The sequence below is a fragment of the Macaca fascicularis genome, chromosome 1 (assembly GCF_037993035.2).
Source record: "Macaca fascicularis isolate 582-1 chromosome 1, T2T-MFA8v1.1".
Classification (NCBI taxonomy): domain Eukaryota; kingdom Metazoa; phylum Chordata; class Mammalia; order Primates; family Cercopithecidae; genus Macaca; species Macaca fascicularis.
Genome location: NC_088375.1, coordinates 123930352 through 123953490, shown reverse-complemented (window position 1 = coordinate 123953490; position 23139 = coordinate 123930352). Strand labels below are relative to the sequence as shown.

At 39.4% G+C, this 23139-nt stretch overlaps 1 protein-coding gene across 3 annotated transcripts in view; it reads right to left on the bottom strand.

The window, feature by feature from the left end:
- SLC16A4 (solute carrier family 16 member 4) overlaps window positions 1–23139 on the bottom strand; it is a 39286-nt gene that overhangs the window by 4839 nt on the left and 11308 nt on the right. For 2 of the 3 annotated variants that reach the window (XM_005542410.5, XM_005542411.5), the window contains 4 exons: window positions 21989–22489; window positions 20085–20296; window positions 18580–18673; window positions 5992–6995 (listed from right to left, as the gene is read on the bottom strand). In XM_005542410.5, the coding sequence (XP_005542467.3) occupies window positions 6868–6995; window positions 18580–18673; window positions 20085–20296; window positions 21989–22489 (935 nt within the window). In that variant the 3' untranslated portion in view covers window positions 5992–6867. Of the gene's footprint in view, window positions 1–5991; window positions 6996–18579; window positions 18674–20084; window positions 20297–21988; window positions 22490–23139 lie in introns of those variants that run through there. The other variant, XM_065548192.2, reaches the window with a different exon arrangement.

Here is a 23139-nt window from a genome sequence, read left to right as displayed (position 1 = left end):
GGCGCCTGTAGTCCCAGCTACTCGGGAGGCTGAGGCAGAAGAATGGCGTTAACCCGGGAGGCGGAGCTTGCAGTGAGCTGAGATCCGGCCACTGCACTCCAGCCTGGGCGACAGAGCGAGACTCCGTCTCAAAAAAAAAAAAAAAAAAAAAAAAAAGAAAATACTTTAGTCTTTCGTTGTGTGCTATCAAGTATCCAGACGTAGTCCCCACTACTTAATAAGGAGTAGCCAACTCATCCTGGCTTTAAAACTGAAAGTCCTATGTCTCAAGAACTCCTTTGTTTCTGTCTAGACCCAGACAGTCACCCTAATCCTAGTTCATTCTCTGTATCCCTAAAAAGGCCTCACTAAGTTGTTATTGAGTATCATTTTGAATGGAAGGAGATTTCACAGTATACTAGCTTCTGGCGGAATGTATTAGAGATTAGGTTCTTTATTTTTATTTTTATTTGTTTATTTTTTGGGGGTTGGAGTCTTGCTCTGTCTCCCAGGCTGGAGTGCAGTGGTGCCATCTTGGCTCACTGCAACCTCCACCTCCCAGGTTCAAGCGATTCTCCTGTCTAGCCTCCTGAGTAGCTGGGATTATGGGTGCCCACCACCATGCCTGGCTAATTTTTGTATTTTTAGTAGAGACAGGGCTTCATCATGTTGGCCAGGCTGGTTTCAAACTCCTGACCTCAAGTGATCCACCCGCCTCGGCCTCCCAAAGTGCCTGGATTTCAGGCGTGAGCCACCATGCCCTGCCCCAGGTACTTTTTTCATGAAATGACTTATTTGTCTCAGTGATCCTAAGTCATGCCAATTTAATTCTCACAGAAATAAAACATGGAGAATTTTAAATGGATTTTATAAGTTGCTTTCAAGCACTTTAGTTATTTTTTGTTTGTGTATATGTTGAGACCATAGATGACAAATGTGAGACAATTGAGTAGATATTTGTGACAAATGAGTAGCCACATGAGGCAAATATGTAGATATAAAGCCTCATACAAGGTGGTTCTGGCTTAAGAGAAACACTCAAGGCTTTTAAAAAGTATTGGGCTTTGGGCCGGGTGTGATGGCTCATGCCTGTAAGCCCAGCACTTTGGGAACCTGAATCGGGGATCACTTGAACTCAGGAGTTTAAGACCAACCTGGGCAATGTGGCAAAACTCCATCTCTAATAAAAATACAAAAATTAGCTGGGTGTGGTGGTGTGCACCTGTAGTCCCAGCTACTCCGGAGGCTGAGGGAGGCTGGGGCAGGAGAGTTGCTTGAGCCTGGGAGACAGAGGTTACACTGAGCCGATATTGCACCACTGCACCAGAGCCCAGGCAACATGAGTGAAACCCTGTCTCAATAAAAAGTATTGGGCTTTGGTTTTATGTGAGGTCTTCAGAGAAACCACCGTCCAAGTTTTACACTATGTCTCTCTTAAAAACAATTAAAATAATAGTGTATGATTTTTTTCCTTACATGGAAAAAGCTGATTTTACAGTTAGACAAATGTATTTACTAAATAAACATTTTGCAAATAGGACATCACACATATACCTTAATTATTTGAAAAAAATCACAAAAGTATCATTTCAGTACATTTAAGTATAATTATTGCTTTTAATAAAGTTAAACTCCTAGAGAATCATTAAAGAAGAAAAGCCAGGGGCCATGAGCTAATTAATCAGCACCAGTAATTAGGTTTTAAAATTGGCTTTGTTGAGGGCTAGCTTTAGGCAAATAACTTGTTCTTAATTGCTTTTGTTCCTTATATATAAAATAGAAATAATAATAATAATTATCCATACTATGTTACAGAATTAACGTGATGATAATGAGGTAATAGATGGGAAAGAACTCCAAATGGTTAACAGTACCATAAGGTAGAGTTTTAGTGTCAGAAATAGTATTTTACAATGATATGTATGGAAAACTCCTTCTTTTATAATGATGGAAATATCCTAACAGTTTTAAACATAACCCAAGAAGTAGCAGAGAAGAAAGTATACTGAAGTATACTGATCTTTTATGTTCAGATTACCATAGCTCTACTAGATATGTATGTGTATTTTAAGGCTTACAATTTGTAAACACTCCAACTATTAATAATCACATTAAGGAATTACAGGTGGCCCTGTACGTAGGCATTATTTTCTCTTTAATCAGGTTCACTGAGTATTGGGAGACCTAAGAAAGTTAATTATCTAAACAACTACATTATTATTGCATTGTAGCAGATGTATTTTGTGGTTTTAATTTTGACGGAGGTGGATGATGGGGGGTGGTTCTTAGGTACTTTGCATCTTTGCATTCTCTATTTTTTTTTAAGACAAGGTCTCGCTCTGTTGCCCAGGCTGGAGTTTAGTGGCGTGATCATAGCTCACTGCAGCTTCCACCACCTGGGCTCGAGTGATCCTCCTGCCTCAGCCACCTGAGTAGCCTGGACTACAGGCATGTGCCACCATGTCCAGCTAATTTTTAACAATTTTTTTTGTAGAGATGGGGCTCACTGTGTTGCCCAAGCTGGTCTTAAACTCCTGATCACTCAAGTGATCCTCCCACCTCAGCCTCCCAAAGTGCCAGGATTACAGATGTGAGCCACCTGGCCTGCATTCTCCTTTTTGTTTCAATACAGACATTAAAATTTTAGGCCAATTTGAGTTAGATTTTTGTTATAACTGCTTTCAATTGAATTAGCTTCATAATCTGTTGATACTGCCAAGAAGCCAGAGTAATGTAAAGGGGAAAGAGTAGGGTTTTGTGTTAGATTGTGTTTGGATTATTACTCCACTACTTACTGGGTATTTAATTTCTTTGACCTTCAGGCTGGGCACAGTGGCTCATGCCTGTAATCCCAGCATTTGGAGAGGCCCAGGTGGGCAAATCAGCCTGAGGTCAGGAGTTCAAGACCAGCCTGGCCAACATGGCGAAACCACATCTCTACTAAAAGTACAAAAATTAGCTGGGCCTGGTAGTGGGTGTCTGTAATCCCAGCTACTGGGGAGGCTGAGGCATGAAAATTGCTTGAACCCGGGAGGTGGAAGTTGCAGTGAGCACAGATCATGTCATTGCACTCTAGCCTGGGTGACAAGAGTGAAACTCCATCTCAAAATAAATAAAACTGAATTATTTTAAAAAATAATAATTTCTTTGACCTTCAGTTTCTTCATTTGTAGAATAGGCATCATAGTATAGTATCTCTATCGGATTCTGAAGGTTATCATGAAGACTAAATAGGGTATTTGTCGGCTGGGTGCAGTGGCTCACACCTGTAATCCCTGCACTTTGGGAGGCTGAGGCGGGAGATTCACTTGAGTCTAGGAGTTCTAGACCAGCCTGGGCAACATAGCAAAACCCCATCTCTACCAAAAATAACAAAACTTTGCCAGGTATGGTGCACGCCTGAGGTCCCAGCTACTTGGGAGGCTGAGGTGGGAGGATCACTGGAGCCCAGGAAGTAGAGGCTGCAGTGAGCTGTGATTGTACCACTGCACGCCAACCTGGGTAACAGAGCAAGACCTGGTCTCAAATAAAAATTTTTTGAAAGAAAATTTTTTTTAAAAAAAGATACGTGTCTACCTCAGTGACTGGTATGTTATTAGATGTTGAAGTAAAGTTATTCACCACTCTACCACCCCAAGCGCACTTATTCATATATAAGTTGTGTAATATTTGTTTCCTCTTTGTCTTATGGAATCTCTTCGGGGGGGAGAAAAAATCAGCGACTATTATGCTTTTCTTGAAACTCCGTATATAGCTGGGATGATATTCCTGCATTATGGATTCCTAGAAGTGTTTTATATGGCATCTTAAAATATTGTCCAAAAAAATGACAACATTGCAATAAATGAACAGGAACATCATAAGTTAATTGCTAATATGATGAACGCATTAGTTACAGAAGTCGTTAGCTTTCTGTAGTCTTGGGATTCAGGCTTTCTTAATTCACACCACCCAGGTTTAGAGGGCCTATTACCGTTGAGTAGGATAAAGAACTTCTCTGTTGCATGAGATTCATAAAACCTAAGAATTCAATTTGGAGTTCTTTAGTTGGTCCTACTTAAAATGTACAGCTTGGTTAGATGGGAGGAAGGATCAGGTTGCTCTAGGTAGTTGAAGTCCCTTTTAAAAATAATTGCTACTCTAAAGAGAAGGAGGAATTAATGAAAGTGGTTCATAAAATCATTGATTTCTTTTATCTTTTGTTTTGACATGAAAGCAGAATGGACATTAGCAGTTACTATATATGAAGGGCATTTTGCCTGATACAACTATATTTTCTTCTTTTTTTTTTTTTTTTTTGAGACGGAGTCTCACTCTGTTGCCCAAGCTGGAGTGCAATGGCATGATCTCACTGCCACCTCTGCCTCCCGGGTTCAAGCAATTCCCCTGCCTCAGCCTCCTAAGTAGCTGGGACTATAGGCGTGCGCCACTGCACCCAGCTAACTTTTGTATTTTTAGTAGAGACAGAATTTCACCATGTTGGTTAGGCTGGTCTTGAACTCCTGACCTCAAGTGATCCACCTGCCTTGGCTCTTAAAGTGCTAGGATTAAAGGTGTGATCAGCCATGCCCGGCACAAGTATATTTTCATGGGTTTAGTCCTCACAGTACGTCTGTGAGGTAGGTTGGTGGTATTTTCATTTTACAGAGGAGGAAATTGGGTCTCAGAGAAGTTAATTTTAAAACTAACTTTCATGAGGGCATATGGTAACAAGTGGCAGAGCTGATATTTATTATTAGTTAACTATTTTTGCTGTTTGTATGTGTAAGGGGGTGGTATTTTTTTCATATTTTCTTACATGTAAAATGTAAAAGTATTAGACATCCATATCTAAATGTAAAAATGACATTTTTTTAAGTCAGAAAACCAGTTTTCTTTTTTCTTTTGCTTTAGAAAGCCATAAAAACCATATTTAAATAGGATCAACTACTGTTTTTTTTTTTTTAACATAACTGAGATTTGAACCCAGATTAATTTTGGTCCCAAAGCTTATGCTAGGCCTTGGAGAGTACAAAGATGAATGAAACCTCATTCATCTTGTTGATCTTGCAGACTAATGGAAAGGATTGACATGTGAGTTCATGTAGTAATCTGTTAAAAGTTAGATAGGATTGCAGATGAGAATGACTGCTGGGGAAGATTTTTCCAAAGGAGGTAGCCTTTGAGTGAGTCAGATAGTGAAAAGTGAAATGGTGCCTAGTAGAGAAGGCATACATAGGCAGTGACAGGGTATGGAGCTAAAACCAGTCTTCTAGAGTTTTTCTCTGTAAGGAATCAATAGACATTTTAAAGCAGAGAGGAATGAAAGAATAGAATAACGATAATGGTAATAGTTTAAGAAGCATTCTGGGCCAGGTGTGGTAGCTCACGCCTGTAACCTTGCCACTTCGGGAGGCCGAGACGTGTGGATCACTTGAGGTTAGGAGTTTGAGACCAGTATGGCCAAGATGGTGAAACCCTGTCTCTATTAAAAATAACAAAAATTAGCCGAGCATGGTGGCCAATGCCTGTGATCCCAGCTACTTGGGAGGCTGAGGCAGGAGAATAGCTTGAACCCTGGAGGTGGAGTTTGCAGTGAGCCGAGATCACACCACTGCACTCCAGCCTGGGCGACAGAGTGAGACCCTGTCTCAAAAAAAAAAAAAAAAGCATTCTGAAGGAGATGCTAAGGGTGGTTGGTGTTGCAGATGCAGGGAACTCTAGCTGGTTTTTTCCTCTTAAAGATCACTCAGGAGGAGGAAGAGGAGGGAAAAAAAAGCTTACTCAAATAATGAAGGCTCTCTATTCACATGCAATCGCTTAGTCTAAGTGACATTATTAACATAATTATTCCATATACAAGAAACATCTTTTAATTTAAACCTATTTCCCATTAAAACCACCTATTCAGCTTTCATGTAAATCTTGTAAAGAGATGTTTCAATATTTAGTGTGAATATTTTGTTAATTAGATGTAGTGGAAAATGACACTTTGATGGGCAAAATTGCTGTTCAAATGATCTTGAAATGAAGTTTTTAAAGCAATTTTTATATACTGTTTATTATTTAGCAATACATACTTATCATAGAAATTTAAGAACCTAAGTAATACAAAGAAAGTAAGGATTACCTTTAATCAATAAACAAAGATAAACTTTTGGAGGGAGTATATACCATTCCAGTCACTAAGTGAGGTTTTAATATTCAGATTCTAGGGTTTTGATCAATCAAAGGTTATTTTTCGCACTTCTGTAAATTAAGAAAAAATGTTCTATCCTTACATATTTTAGTGACTGAATTACCATGGCGTAATTGAGAGTTTGGATTTATTATGGTACATTCCGATTTCTATTTAATATATAAGATACCTGATTAAAATTTCAGACTATTTGATTAAATACTAACAATACAGGCTGCTATTACTCTTGTCTTGCTACCAATTAGACATTTCTAGAATGCTAAAGCAAGAAGGAACCTTAAAAACTTGTCTGGTTGGCAGCGCCCCGTGACTCATTCCTGTAATCCCAGCACTTCGGAGGTCAAGGCGGGCGGATCAGGAGGTCAGGAGATGGAGACCATCCTGGCTAACATGGTGAAACCCTGTCTCTACTAAAAACACAAAAAATTAGCTGGGTGTGATGGTATGTGCCTGTAGTCCCAGCTACTTGGGAGGCTGAGACAGAATCGCTTGAATCTGCGAGGGGGAGGTTGCAGTGAGCCGAGATTCCGCCACTGCACTCCAGCTTGGGTGACAGAGTGAGACGCCGTCTCAAAAAAAAAAAAAAAAATTCTTGTTTACCTTCTCATGTTACAAATATAGATGCGTTTCTTTCAAGCTTTTGTTTCCAGTGACATACTAGTTTAGGTTTTCTTTCGTTAAGCTCTCACTTGATTGCAGTCTTCTTTCTTTCAGGTCAGACTGTTTTTCCGTCTTTCGGCCAATGGTACAAAAAAAAAGGAAACTGAAGAGAGGAGATAGCATATGCCAGAGAAGTAGAAAGAGCCATTGTATGTCTGGGTATAATCATATAACCAGCCTGGAAGGAAGGAATGATTTCTGTTAGGGAAGGAAATTTTGCCATTAGTAGTTCTCAGCCATGAATAGCTCCTCAAAGCAAGGAGCCTCCTGTATTGTGACCCATTCTAACTTAGTGAAGCTTCTTAGCTGTCCTGTTTTTCACTGATGAAGCTGAATGAGCTCCACCTGACTTAGGGACTTACCCCATCTCCAATCTTACAGTGGAAGTTGGAGAAAATTAGGGACACATACCATTTTATTTTACCATGAATTTTATTAGAAGACCACTATTATGAAGAAAATAATCATAAATTACTATTTTCCAAAGAAAAAAAGAAGTGATAATATCAGTTTTCTTTTTTCCTTTACTAAACAAACACTTGAATACTTACTATATTCCTGTTAATATTGCTAGGTGTTGAGGACATAGTGGTGAGCCAAAACAGATACGGTCCCTGCCCTCACAGAACTTCAGTGGGGAGATAGGTAGCAGCCACATAAATAATATGTGATAAGTGCTATGAAGGGAAGGTGCAGGGGGCTATGAGAATATATGAGAAGAAACTGACTGCTTGATCATGTGGGTTAAACAATGACTAGTTCCACCCTGAAATCTAAATGCTTTTTTTTTTTTTTTTTTTTGAGACAGAGCCTAGCTTTGTCACCCAGGTTGGAGTGGTGTATTGGCACAATCTCTGCTTACTGCAACCTCCACCTCCTGGGTTCAAGAGATTCTCCTGCCTCAGCCTCCCAAGTAGCTGGGATTACAGGCGCCTGCCACCATGCCTGGCTAATTTTTGTGTTTTTAGTAGAAATGGAGTTTCGCGATGTTGGCCAGGGTGGTCTCGAACTCCTGACCTCCAGTGATCTGCCCATCTTGGCCTCCCAAACTGCTGGGACTATAAGCATGAGCCACTGCGCCTGGTCCTAAATGCTTTTTAAAAGCATAAGTTGGAGGGTTCCTCAAAGTCTTTTGGCTAATGGCACATACCAAAACCTAAGCAAAACCCTTTTTTTTTTTTTTTTTAAACTGAGTAGGTGATAGCAAAGAATATTTATGCTAAGGCACATCATTGCAAAAGTCGACACTGAAAAAGGCAAATAATGTCCTTAGTATTACCATGACAATAATTTTGACCTCCTGGACTTCCTAAAGGGTGTCAGGGATCTCTAGGGATCTGTTGACCTCACTTTGAGAAGTTCTTTTCTAAAGTGTATTATGTATATTATATCTGATCACTTATTCAAGAAATTTCAGTGCTGTATGGCAGCACAGGTCTGGGTTCCAGGGATATATCCCTGAACAAAATAGATGAAAATATCTGCCCTCATGGAGCTTACATTGTGTCTTTGATTTTTCCCTTCTGTCTTAGATCATGATGCCTTACTGGATATATAGAGTATACCCTCCCCCACCTTTTTCTTCTGGTCTGCTTGTCTCATCTCCTCTTTATTCTCTTACGGACAAAGGAGATGAGACAAGCAGACCAGAAAAAATTGACTTAATTTATTTTTGTTTTATAGCTCTGTGTTTCCTGTTATTAACGTAAACAGTAAGTGAATAGAATGTTTTATAGCCTCTTTAAGTTCAACTAACTTTGAGTTGCTTTTTACTTACTGACTCCTGTTTGATTAGTGACCTCTATTAAATGTTTCTTGGAGTTACTAGAGTGAAAACAACTAGGACAAGTCTTTGTGTTATGTTGATTGTTATTGACCAATAGATCTCTAAGAAATAGGTGACTAGTCTCTGAACTCTTGTAGACATTTCTAGAAAGGAGGGAGTATGGAAGGTAGCAGTCCTTACCCTCCCAGTCCCTTGTCATTCTTGCCTTAGTCCTGCCAACACAGCAAATATATTAAAGTGTATGTGTCTGTGTATGTATATGTGTATATATAAAACCTGTGAATTATAAAATAGTGGTCTCAGAAGTAACACCCTGGGGAAAGACTAGGAATTCTTGGATGAAAAGGCCAACAGTGCTACTAACATGTCAGGTAGGCACAGCTAAAAATAGTAAAAATGGATTGAAGAGGAAAACTGTTTATAAGCCTTTTCTTTATTTCTTTTTCTTTTTTTTTTTTTTTTTAATTTCTTACAGAGACTGGGTTTAAGTTACCCACGCTAGTCTCAAATTCCTGGCCTCAAGTCATCCTCGTGCCTTGGCCTCCCAAAGTGCTGGGATTACAGGTGTGAGCCATCTTGCCGACCAAGCCTTTCATTTTATACACAAACACATATGCGCGCCTGCGCGTACATACACACACACACACACACACACACACACTCTTTCTCTCTCTCACACACACACTCACTTTTTTTTGTTTTTTGAGATGGAGCCTTGCTCTGTCACCCAGTCTGGAGTGCGGTTGTGCAATCTCGGTTCGCTACAACCTCCGACTCCTAGGTACAAGTGATTCTCTTGCCTCAGCCTCCTGAGTTGCTGGGATTATAGGTGCCCACCACCACACCTGGCTAATTTGTTTGTATTTTTAGTAGAGATGGGGTTTTGCCATGCTGGCCAGGTTGGTCTCAAACTCCTGATCTCAGGTGATCTGCCTGCCTCAGCCTTCTAAAGTGCTGGAATTTCACTCACTCTTAGAATGCTGTTTCTGAAACATTAAGTATTAAAATATAGTCATGTGGCACATAACAGGACAAACCTCATGAGGTTATGATACGCATTTTTACTGTATCCTTCTATGCTTAGATACATGAGTACTTTGTTTAGATACACAAGTATCTTTCAATGTTTAGATACAGTTGCCTACAGTACTCAGCACGGTAACATGCTGTATAGATTTGTGGCCTAGGAGCAATAGGCTCTACCAGATAGCCTAGGTGTGTGTAGGTAGGGATACTGTTCATCTGACAACAAAATATCTAACAACACATTTCTCAGAATGTATCCCTGTTAAGTAACTCATGACTATATTTAATATGTTTTCTTACCAGGGCAGGGAATTGTTTAGCATGTTTTAGAATTATTTCTATGTATTTCCATGCAAAATTACGTGAAATAAAACCTAGATGAAATAATTGTTGTAAATCTGTTTCTCAGCATATTTGATCATTGAGATATTTGTATTTTTTAAATTCTAAATTAAGATCCAATTGCCATTCAATAGGATAATAGTATACAGTCGAGTATTTAGTTTTAGGATGGTATTTATACTAGCAAATAGGAGGTAAAATGTAGGATGCAGAAATACACATATGACTGATTATTTTATGAAAGTATAGTTGTTATAATCAAGCTTATATTTAAGTGGCTACTAGGTAAGTTAAATTTTGAGCTTCATTGGTATTGGAACATTTACTTTATTTGGTTGGAATAACTAGCCTTTCTCTACTGCTGAAAGTAAAAGGATTGGCCAGGCACAGTGACTTATGCCTGTAATCCCAGCACTTTGGAAAGCCAAGGCAGGCAGATCGCTTGAGCCCAAGAGTTCATGGCCAGACTGGGCAATGTGGTGAGACCCTATCTCTACAAAAAAGAAGTAATAAAGTAGCTGGGTGTTGGCTAGGCGTGATGGCTCATGCCTATAATCTTAGCACTTTGGGAGGCCTAGGTAGAAGGATCACTTGAGCTTAGGAGTTCAAGACCAGCCTGGGCAACATAGTCAGACCTTGACCCTATTCTATCAAAAAGTAAAATTAAATTTAGAAAAGTATTGGAAAAGAATAAAGAAAAAGTTAAAGAAAAAAAAAGTCAGGTGTCATGGCACATGTCTGTAGTCCCAGCTACTCAGGAGGCTGAGTTGGGAGGATCACTTGAGCCCAGGAGGTTAAGGCTGCAGTGAGCTGTGATTGTGCCACTGCCCTCCAGCCTGGGCAACAAAGGGAGAGCCTGTCTCAAAAATTTAAAACAGATAGATAGATAGATAGATAGAAAATGAGTGTCTGATTTTGTTATTTTTCTGTATTTTTTTTTTTTTGTAACAGTATGAAAAATCTGTTCAGATGCACTTCTGACCCTAAACAGTTTAATGCTTCTAAGTAAAATTTTTTTTTTTTTTTTTTTGAGAGGAGTCTCGCTCTGTCGCCCAGGCTAGAGTGCAGTGGCGCGATCTCCACTCACTCCCAGCTCCGCCTCCTGGATTCAAACCATTCTCCTGCCTCAGCCTCCCGAGTAGCTGGGACCACAGGCATCTGCCGCCACGCCTGGCTAATTTTTTGTATTTTTAGTAGAGATGGGGGGGTTTCACCATGTTAGCCAGGATGGTCTCGATCTCCTGACCTCGTGATCCGCTCACGAGGAAATTATTGTTGATAGTTCAGAAGCCACTGTATTCTCACCATTTTAAATGGAAGCACACACATAAGTTGACACTGAAAAGACTAGTTTCCTTTGTGGTCATAGCATAAGCATTGTGAATGTCAGAAAAAGACAAGATTACATACCAGTGGTAATCTAGGATAATGTGCATGTATCTGAAAGTTCACTCTATGCCTGGTATTACTGTTTGTAGCCAGCACTCTGAGGAATAAACTGGCAGCTGATGCAGAATTATTAAGCTGAAGACCTCTGTAAGCATTTCCTCAGTGTCTACAGGCTACCTGCATCAGATTTACCTGAGATGCATGTTAATAATGTAGATTCATTGGATTCTGTCAAGCAGAACTTCATCCTGGGTGGCACTCAGTTGATTCTTATGCACAGTAAAATTATTATTTAACAATAATAATTATTGTATTTGAAGTTATTAATCCAGACTCTTTTCTTATATCTATGGCTATAGGACTTGTTTTAGGCAGAAATGTCTAATAATATTTCTTGTGATAATTTAAAACAAATAGGAAGATTGGGCTGAGCTTCCTTAAACACTTGCGCAAACCAGCTTTTTTTTACAGTCAGTAAAAAAGGAATAAGAATAATCATTGAAGTTAGATATTTAATATAGGATTCTGAATTCATTTTTTAAGTGTTAATACTTTAAAACTATTCCACATCATTTTATGTGTTAGGTCATACATGCTTCAAAAGGAATTTAGCATCCTGTCTAAAAAGTATTCATGCCTTCAGACATCTCAGAACTTGATTGTTAAGCCAAGTTATGAATCATTTTTATTAGGATTACTGTGTAAGTTTACTATTGGTCATCTTATTAAAACTTAACATGGCTAGGTGCAGTGGCTCACACCTGTAATCCCAGCACTTTGGGAGGCCGAGGTGGGCAGATTGCTTGAGCTCAGTAGTTCGAGACCAACCTGGGCAACATGGTGAAATCTCATCTCTACTAAAAATAGAAAAAATTAGCTGAGCATGGTGGGACACACCTGTAGTCCCAGCTACTCGGGAGACTGAGGTTAGAGAATCACTTGAACCTGGAGGTTGCAGTGAGCCAAGATCATGCCACTGCACTCCAGCCTGGGTGACAGAGGGAGACTCCATCTCAAAACAAAAAACAAACAAAAAATTTAAGGTCCTTAATTCCAAAGTTTCTTGGTGCTAGTTCTAATAAGTGGTTGAAAATTCTGCAGGTGACTGGTCAGAGTTGAATCAGAACTCCTGTGGTTGGGTTGTAGCATAGTGGCAAATTTCCAAGGTGTGCAGAGACAATTTTTCTCTCATCCCTGGGTCCACTGGAGCCACCAGCTGGCTATTGGCAATCTTGTTCTTTTACTTTGGGTGTATTGCGCAAATACTTTCTATATGTGCCATGATCTGAAAAATCTTGGGAAACTTGGCTTAGCAAATTTAAATTTCAGGGCCTTTTAAGATGGGAACTCAGTAAAGTTTCCTTGGTAGAAATTTGCAATAAGATTTACTAGGAATGCTTCAAGTATTGGCTGTGTGCTGTAAGTTTTATTAAAAGGATCGTGGTGTCTGTTAGGATTTGGAAGCTGGATTCTTTGGCCTTGCAAAGTGTATTACATAAGGGAAGGACTCCTCCTCCTCTTATTAAACCACAATAGAGAGCTATTTGGAATTTATTTTTGATGCTTTGTAGGTATTCATCAATCTTAGGAAAACTGAATCAAAGTAAAAATCTGTAAGGCTTTGTAGTTTATGGGGAAAATAATCACTAGATACATAAAATATTTACTTTTTTTAGCCTTTTTTTCCCCCACAGAATGTATAGAGAACGGGGCTTTGTTCTGCCTTCTCACTTTCTGCCCACTCACCCGCAACCTCCAGAGTGTATTTTCCAAGTAAAATTTTAGGCCATAGAGAAATTCTCAATTGATAGGCTAAGGTGACTGATAAAACTCTAGAGGTCAGGATTGGTAATAGTGGAGCGAGGAACAGATGGAATTTTTGTTTAATACTATATCTGAAATCGAGGATGGGATAGATAGGAAATGACCTATCATTTCATGAGGAGATGACTTTTCTGTGATAGGGGGACAGATATAAGCTTAGATGGATGAATATATATTTTAGCACTTAACTTTTTCCGTAAAACACAAATAGACTTAGTGCAAAATTACCAGTCTCACTCCATGGTATTTCTGATGAGATCGGTAAATAATAGAGACATAAACTTCTTTAGGAGCTAGTTGACTTTAACGTATGCTGGAGTACAATTGACTTACAACTATTTGGCGTTAGAAATTATTTTTCTAGGGCTTGGTGGGGGGAAAAACAAGCGTGAAATACCTGCTTGACTTAAACTTCAACATATTTTAAAGTCATTTTATTATCCCACAGCTCAGAATGTCTTCAATTAAAGGTAAGAAAATAAGGTGATGGGCTACAGTGACTTAATCAGGTGTTCAGTTAATGAAGTAGAAGAATGCAGATTCTAATAATTCACAGTTGTAGAGGTTCTAGGCTGTTCTTAGTACGAAGTCCCGGCAGTGTATGTGGCAGAGTGAATACTGTGTCACGACCTGGTGAGTCATGTGAGGACTGTGAGTAACTTTTATCTTCTGTGTGTCCCACATAGCATTTAACAGAGTACTCTGCTAGTGATTTAGTTGACAGTTATTGAATGAATGCTAAGTTTCAAGTATTTATTTGATAGTTACTTGATTACCAGGTAATCAAGTAATTACTTATAGTGTTTTAGGGGGTTTTCAGAAGATATTTGTGATTAATTTAAATAAATGATCATATATGTATGTTAGCATAGTGTATGCATTTGTCAGTTGGGAAAGGGGGGAATATGGAGAAGTGGGGAACTGCATTCAGTTTTATTTTATAGGCAACTAATATAGTCCCTTGGTTTTATTTTAAAATGAAACTGAGCCTTGAGCATTTTGAGCTTTCATGTCAAATGCCTTGAATGGAAAAGTAGGAATTTCTTGTAAGTAGCTTACATCTGCCCTGTATGTTGGAGAATGTGATTAGATATACTTGCTTTTCTGCCCAAGGCACTATTTTTGTATTTATATTGCTTTTTTGCAGGTTTACTTTTGTTAACAGGAGTCTGTGAGAAACAAGGCTTAAAATATCAATACTTCTCATTTTTCCACAGCCTTCCAAGGCTTCCATCTTTGTGCTAGTGTGTAGTTCTGGGTGCCATCTAACCCCAAAAGCAGCAGTTGGGTTTGGATGAGCTGTGTGACATTTGGTCTACACTTAGGTCTACTAACCACCCTGGGTCAGGGAACCTAGAACAGTCCTAAAACTCATCTACTCCAATGCAGGCCATATTTTTTAATTAAAATTGAAATTGTTACTGAGTATTGCAAAGGAATAAGAAGGGACTTTGGGGTAGAGTGGGTGGGCAGGGCGTTGTCTTACAAAGGAGGTGTGGGGACTGGTAAGTTTTAACTTTCATCCTTTCAATCTCTCAGTTTCAGTAAAGAATTTTGTTGCTACCGTTATTTCTTAAAATCATGAAAGAAAGGTAAGAAATCGAGGTGTATAATTTTCTTGCCCATATTCTCTATATTTTAAAAAATACAAGAATAGTATATATGGGTCTATGAATTTCTTGTGCTATTTTGCTTTCCTTGAATTATTAAAATATGTTGCATAGAACTAATATTGTTTTCTTTTTTATTTTCATACAGGAAGGACAGAAATATTGTTCATGTAATGTGTTACCTTTTTTGTCTGTGTGATCTACAAGAGCATGGCTGAAATGTTACCATTTTTAAGTAGTGTTTTGACTGAAGATTATTATGAGAAGTTTTACTTTTGTTAGATTCCTAATTTAAAATGCCTATACTCTTTTATAGGAGTTTCAACTTTTGCGATTTGGTAATAACAGATTTAGGTAAGTAAAAAATGAGAATCTTATACAGTTCTGAAGATTCTAAGTTTGGTTGATAATTTAATGTTTCATCACCAGTAAACCTTTTGATTCAGTTAAAGACTCAGTTCTGCCTACATCTGCAAGAACTGAGTTGATCTGTACATCAACATTTCTAATGTTTCTTTGGTAGTTGCTGCTGGAGTCAGAAGTTAGGAACAAATCTAATGGCCTTTGTAACGTCCTCTGTCATTTCACCAAGGAATGACTTAGAGGAACAAAGCTTTCCTGTAATTTATTTCTTCAACAGATGGTTAAGGGCACAGCATTGCAGTTAGAATCTTGTTTAAGATACTAGGAGCACGTCCTGGACTAAAAATTTCTACGTAAGCTTTAGCAATAACCTTATAACTTGCTTTGACTTTTTTGTAGAGCTTACAGAATGTATGGCTGCCTAAGTAATACTCTCTGAATTAATGGGTAAAAAAATATGAGTTTTTTATCCTTACATATGGTGCTAGGATATACTGGATTTGGGCTAACAAAAACTTGTTAACTTTTTTTTGTCTTATTGACAGAAGTATTTTATATCTCATATTTTACATTACATAGGTGTGTGTGTGTATGAAATAAAAGTTTGAAAATAAAGTGATATATTCTGTTTTTTAATCTGCTCTGTGGTAGTCTGTTTTCATAAAAACAATGAGATCATTACCCAACAAATTTACTTCAGAACTCACATATATACCTGTAGCTTTTTCTTTTCAGGTAATGGTCTTCAGAAAACTTGCCTTGTCTTCTCGAGTATTGAACTATTTAAACATTTTATTTTAAGAAGTATACAAAGACATATAGGACATTAAACGTGTTATAGTTTTGTCGCTTGTCTTTTTCATTTGAGTAAGATATTCTATGCCCTTGTATTTGTTACTTCCTTGTACTTTTGGCCCAATAGGCTTGAAAAGTTTCAAGATACTACTGGGACAGCCAGTGAAGAAGGATCAAGATTGAAAAAATGCATCAGCAAACTGTGTTTGAGCTCTGTTTTCTGTATCTCACTGTCCTGGGTACTAGCCATAGAGTAGTTGTGCAAGGTACTTCTGGTATTTGGCCTCCTTTTATTAGTCCCTATATAACAATTCTGGGCTTTACTTTATAATTCTAGCCTGCTTTCCAGGTGTGAAACGTAGGCTAAGTGTTAGATAGCATGGGAAGGGGTGTGTTCATAAATGCAAATAAGAGAGTTGGTTGCATATTTATATAAATTTTTTCTTTAGAATAAGTATACCTTAATTGAACCTCAGATAGTGGCATAGTTTTTTGTTCCCGGTACGAATTTTTTTTTTTTTTTTTTTTTAGACAGGGTCTCACTCTGTCACCCAGGCTGGAGTGCAGTGGCATGATCAAGGCTCACTGCCCTCATTCCTGGGCTCAAGCAATGCTCCTACCTCAGCCTCCTGTGTAGCTGGGACTACAGGTATGCACCACCACATCTGGCTGATTTTTAAAAATTTTTTTGTAGAGATGGTGCCTCACTATCTTGTCCAGGCTGGTCTGGAACTCTTGGACTCACACAATCCTCCCACCTTGGCCTCCCTAAGTGCTGAGATTATAGGCGTGAGCCACTATGCCAGGCCCTCTCAGTAACAATTGTTGTTATCCTTAGTTTATACTCCTTCTTTTAATATTTACTTTTTCTGAATCTTTTTTTTTTTGAGATGAAATCTCGCTCTGTTGCCCAGGCTGGAGTGAAGTGGTGCAAAGTGAAGTCGGCTCATGGCAACCCCATCCCCCGGGTTCAAGCAATTCTCCTGCCTCAGCCTCCAGAGTTAGCTGGGATTATAGGTGCCTGCCACTACGTTTGGCTAATTTTTGTATTTTTAGTAGAGATGGGGTTTCTCCATGATGGCCAGGCTGGTCTCGAACTCCTGACCTCAGGTGATCCACCCACTTCGACCTCCCAAAGTGCTGGGATTACAGGCGTGAGCAACTGTGCCTGGCCCCTTTCTGAGTCTTAAGAGGTATAAATTTAACATCATTATGAAACTTAATTTTTAAATAATGATAGTGAGACAAGATCAACTCCCTTCTGTCTTACTTCAGGACTAAAAGAAGCAAAAGTAGGTTTTAGGCTAAGTTCCTTTTTGTGGATGATTAGAAATGTCATAGTAATTTGTACATTGAAATACATTGAGAACCTGTGGTGTGTGAGAAACTGAAGTTTAGGTCTGTTCCCTAGAAATATTTCTGTGTGAGTATTTAAGTTTATAATAGTATTAGATTAAATGTTCAGCAAGCATAAAATGTCCAGTTAGGTAAAAGGTGAATGTAAAACTACAATTTAGGCCGGGCGCGGTGGCTCAAGCCTGTAATCCCAGCACTTTGGGAGGCCGAGACGGGCGGATCATGAGGTCAGGAGATCGAGACCATCCTGGCTGACACGGTGAAACCCCGTCTCTACTAAAAAATACAAAAAACTAGCTGGGCGAGGTGGCGGGCGCCTGTAGTCCCAGATACTCGGGAGGCTGAGGCAGGGATGTGGACCCGGGATGTGGAGCTTGCAGTGAGCCGAGATCTGGCCACTGCACTCCAGCCTGGGCGGCAGAGCGAGACTCCGTCTCAAAAAAAAAAAAAAAACAAAAAAACTACAATTTAAATCTTAAAGTTAACTTACATATGAGAACTCCCCAAATGTTTACTGTACTTGTATATAATAATTTTCAGTGGCCCCCAATAGCCTCTCCATAGAGATCTGGCCTTTAGGGCAAGTATCCTCCCATCCTTGGTACCCACAATTTGAAGGGCCTCTTTTCAAAGAAAGATACTTAAAGAACAGATAACAAGCAATCCTGGACATCCATATGGCACATCAGAAGAATAAAAGTGTCAGGCCTATACCTTTCAAGCTCTATAAAAGTGACTCATGTTTAGATACAGGATGCTAGTCATACATTGATTTTTGTTTGTTTCGTTTTTTCTTTTATAGAGACAAGGTCTCTCTGTTGCCCAGGCTAGTCTCGAACCCCTCAGCTCAAGTGATAACCCCCGCCTTGGCCTCCCAGAGTACTAGAATTACAGACGTCAGCAATTGCTCCCAGCCTTTTTTATTCTTTTTCTTTTCTTTTTTTTTTTTTTTTTTTTTTTAAGCATCATGGGTCTTTGAGGCTCTGAAAAAACTCTGGATTGTCTCCCCCAGACAAGTAGACATAGATCCAGGGTCTGCCCTACAACTCCCAAGAATATAAGAATCTGCTTAAGGCACATCTTAAGAGAATACAAGAATCTGAGCCTTCAGATTTTCCTGCATTGGTGATGGAGTGAGTAGATATAGGAAAAGCAGAAATAATCTGTTTCTTTTAACTTGATACTGTCATTACATGTTTACCATTAATCCTGGATCAGTGTTTCCTTTTATTGCTATTGAAATTTGTTCAGAATGTGGTGAAAGGTGTTACCTGCTATAGGTGGTCCAGAAAGGACAGCCATCCCAGCAAAGAAGCTGGCAAGTCCCAAAAACCTGTTTACTGTAGAATTCCTACACAGATCAACCTGTAGGAATTAGAATTCAGTGTTAGCCACATTAAGGGTGAAATTCTATAGAGACTTCTGCCTAAAAGGGACAAATACTATTTATATAATCTCAAGCTATGAACAGTGTGACTTCTGGGGTGAGTTGGTTCGCTTTTTGCCCCCAGTATTGTGAAAGAGCTGAGGACTAATAGTGAACAGTAACTGCTAGGCAGGCAGTGTTTCAGTTCATTAGTAAGAATACAAGTTTTTATTTTCATTTTAATTTTTTAGGTGGTTCATGGGTACTTTTTCTTCCCCAAACCTTGCTGCTTTTCCCTATTAGGAAATGATATTTACAATATGAATTGATAGTGATATTCTTTTTTTTTTTTTTGAGACAGGGTCTCACTCTGTCACCCAGAGTGGAGTGCAGTTGTATGATCTTGGCTCACTGCAACCTTCACCTCCCAGGTTCAAGCGATCCTCCCACCTCAAGGGAGCTACTTCCAAGTAGCTGGGACCACAGGTGCGTGCCACTGCACCTGGCTAATTTTTTTATTTTTCGTAGAGACAGGGTTTCACCATGTTGCCCAGGCTGGTCTCCAACTCCTGAGCTCCAGCGATCCACCCGCCTCTGCCTGCCAAAGTGCTGACACAGGTGTGAGCCACCACACCCGGCCAGGTGGTGATATTCTTGAATCCCCTAAGGCTAGGTATCAGCCATTGGTTTGTAAGTAATCAGATAACACAAGGAGTTAATTTCAGCTTTAGGAAGCTTGATTTTTGCCTGAGCTTCGTATAATATCCTGTAGCACTTATGCTAATATTGATACAACAGAAGTTTTCTAGGAAATCTGTTCCAGCATGTTTAGCACCTGGTTCTAAGGAGAACCCATGAAATTCCCAGGGGTTCCCAGAACACAGAAGTATTTGTAGAAGTATTTTGGTTGCATCTGGGTCAAGGACTTTGAGTCAGTTTAGGGTAAAGGTGGAGAGGAAGTATAAAACAATGGCCCTGTGAAAGTACACAGGACCAAAGCAATAACTTCAAGAGAGAAACCACACTGGTAAGGAAATCCGTTTTTCTCTGTGTTCCCAGGGATCTCTTCTTTAAGATTATGTCTTAAAAGGAGCCAAACAAGTTTCTGGAACTGAAGGAGAGAAGTGAACACAAGCCTAATCTAGGAGACTGATAAGTAAAAAGGAATCCTGCTGATCCCTTTTTTGCTTTAATTTTATTGCTGTCCCATGTGGATAGTCCTCTCACCATCCCTCCCCCGTCACACACAAGATGAGTAACTGGACAGGATATAGCTGCAGAGTTTCTAAGATGTTTGAAATGATTTTTTTAAGTTATAAAATTAATACAAAATACATATTTTGGGGAGATTGTTACTGATATTTGCTTTTACTGAATGGTTTAACAATGTTAATGAGTGTGTCTACTCACCAGTACAGGCAGTATCAATGCCAGGTAACCACCAGCAAAGATGGCAAAGCAGATGGTGTAGGTCATAAGTAGTGGAAATGTGGTGGCTAAAGGAGCAAGCAGGTTAGTGATGCCGCAGAGGATGAGGTAAGACTTGTGGTAATGATACTTCTTAATCCAGTTTTGATCAGCAACCCATCCAGAAATAATCTGACTGACCGTCTCAAGGATACCTGGAACAATATTGAAATCTTTTTATTTTCCTAGCCCCTTTGAAAAATGTGAATGCATACGGCATCATTTCCCAAGTAATATGACCTCATCCCGAGGCCAGGATATGTGAGGAAAAAAATGATTTCATTTGTGTACCATGAAGCTCTATTATTTACTTACCTATTCCAAATACATTTAATAAAATAGCAAAAAAGTCTCCACTAGAGTTGTGTAGAAGACCCCCGTAGTTAGGGTTTTTTTCTGATTGTGTCTGGAAAGCTTACATCATCACTACAGTGGGAATCTTTGGTTACAGAGGACCCTGGGCGCAGAAGGCCATGCAGTCCCTTCGTCTAAGAGGTCCTGCAAGTGAGAAAATGAAGTTTCTAAAAGACAAATAGACCTTCAGGTCAGTGTCTTGGGGAAATTGTATTGTAGAAGATTGGAGTATAAATAAGTCTTCTGTTAAAAAAGAGATGTTGGGACTCATAATTGCATATGAAGTTTTAGGAATTAAGTCCTCCAAAGTTTATGCTTAATTTGAAAATATGTAGTAAGTTTGGAAATGGGAGATCGTATTTTGGACCACTGCACCTGACCAAATCCCTATCTTCTAGATCAAGCATTCTGTCTTTAAACAGTTTTATGAGTAGTCAACTAAAATAGTTGCTTTTATTTATTTATTTTCATTTTATTATTATTATTATTTTTGAAACAGTCTTGCTCTGTCGCCCAGGGTGGAGTGCGGTGGCACAATCTCGCCTCACTGCAAGTTCTGCCTCCCGGGTTCGTGCCATTCTCCTGCCTCAGCCTCCCGAGTAGTTGCTACTACAGGTGCCCGCTACCATGCCCAGCTAATTTTTTGTATTTTTAGTAGAGATGGGGTTTCACCATGTTAGCCAGGATGGTCTCAATCTCCTGGCCTCGTGATTCGCCCACCTCAGCCTCCCAAAATGCTGGGATTACAGGCGTGAGCCACTACGCCCGGCCAGTTGTTTTTATTTTTAATTTACATTTTAACTTATTTTAAATATCAGACAATCCATAAGTGACTAGCCTTAAAAGTTGTATTTATCTGTTTTACTATGAGTTCAAGGGAAAAAATCCTTAGCTACAAATAATAAAACATTACTGAATGCTTGCTACAGGCCAGGCACTATTCTAAACTCTACATGCATTGCTTTTTTGATCCTGACAATCTTATGAGGGTAGATACTATTATCCCTGTATTACAGATGAAATGAAGGCACCATGAAGCAAAGTAACTTGCTGAAGTTCCCACAGTTAAGAAATACAGAGCAGGAGGTTGAGCCAGGGAAGTCTTGCTCCAGAACCAATCCTTTGAGCCACTGCACTGTGCTGTCTACCTGGGGTTTTCTGTTCCTTACAATGGCTATTACCACTGAGCATCAGCTTTTTGAAATTTCGACATTTATCTAATAAATAATGTCTACTGTGTCAAACACTGTTATATGAAGACGAGTAAGACTTGTTTTAGTGTCCACTATCTAGTAGGGGAGCCTGTGTGCAGTGACAGAGATCTCTTCCGGGGAAGTGCCCAGGTGCTCCATTTAGCCTCAAACATTTTACTTTCTCTGGCCCTTCTACAATTCCTCTTTTGTTTTTCTTTAGCTTTTTGTTAAAATGTAAAAAACTTGTAAAATTAAGTTGATCTTTCCTTTTGGGTAGAAGGCTGACATAGGCTTTCTTACCTGCTACGGAAACGAGGTAAGAGGCATCCATGATGTCAATCCCCAGTGTTTTGGCTCTGGCTACCAGGTGAAAGGTAGGGATGAAGTATGCTAACTGACTGAGGAGAAAAGACCAAGTAAATATGTAGAAGAAAGGATTTCTAAAGAGAGAAATATCAAAGAGTTGTTTGCAGCTCCACGAGATAACCTTATCACTTTCTTCATTACTTTTTAGTAACAGTCTGTTCCTGTTAGGCCCATTGTAGAACTCTTCACTTTGATTTTGTGAGACTATTAAATTTTTGCTAGGTAGTCCAGCCTTCTGCGTAGTACTGTCCTTGATGGTAGACTCTTCTGTCTCATCACAGTGTGTTTCTGTTGCACATGCCTCTGGACCACGTGCAGACAAACTGCTGCCTTTATCTTTAATACCAGAATTCTCAGTTTTGATATGGATGGGTCTTAAGAGCATACTAGAAGGCACCAAATTCAGTGCAATAGCTCCAAATAATATAAGGGCACCTAAATAGGAGGGAGAGATTGAGCAATTAAAAATAGCCTTTCAGTTCACAATATTGCTTTGTGTTCATAGGCTCAGAAGAGGCCCCACTGGCATAGCCCATTAATTCTTGAAAACATTACTTTGTCTCCGATTTGACTTATTAGTCATATACACTGCAGTATCCATGTACTAATGTAGTGCTTTGGAGATAGAGAACCAGAAAGCTGCACCAATAGATGGGATAAAAGGAGAGGTGGTGGTTATTTGTGTTAAGCATTGGGGGGGGCAAGTTTTTGGAGGGAGAGGAGGGTATTTTAAATGCTAAAATATTAAATAGAAAATTTAGGCCGGGCAGTGACTCACGCATCCCAGCACTTTGAGAGGCCGAGACAGGTGGGTCACGAGGTCAGGAGATCGAGACCATCCTGGCTGACATGGTGAAACCCCGTCTCTACTAAAAATACAAAAATTAGCCAGGCGCGGTGGCGGGCACCTGCAGTCCCAGCTACATGGGAGGCTGAGGCAGGAGAATGGCGTGAACCTGGGAGGCGGAGCTTGCAGTGAGTAGAGATTGCGCTACTGCACTCCAGCCTGGGCAACAGAGCGAGACTCCGTCTCAAAAAAAAGAAAGAAAATTTAAATATCCTGAAGTGAGAGTACAGATTTAGGT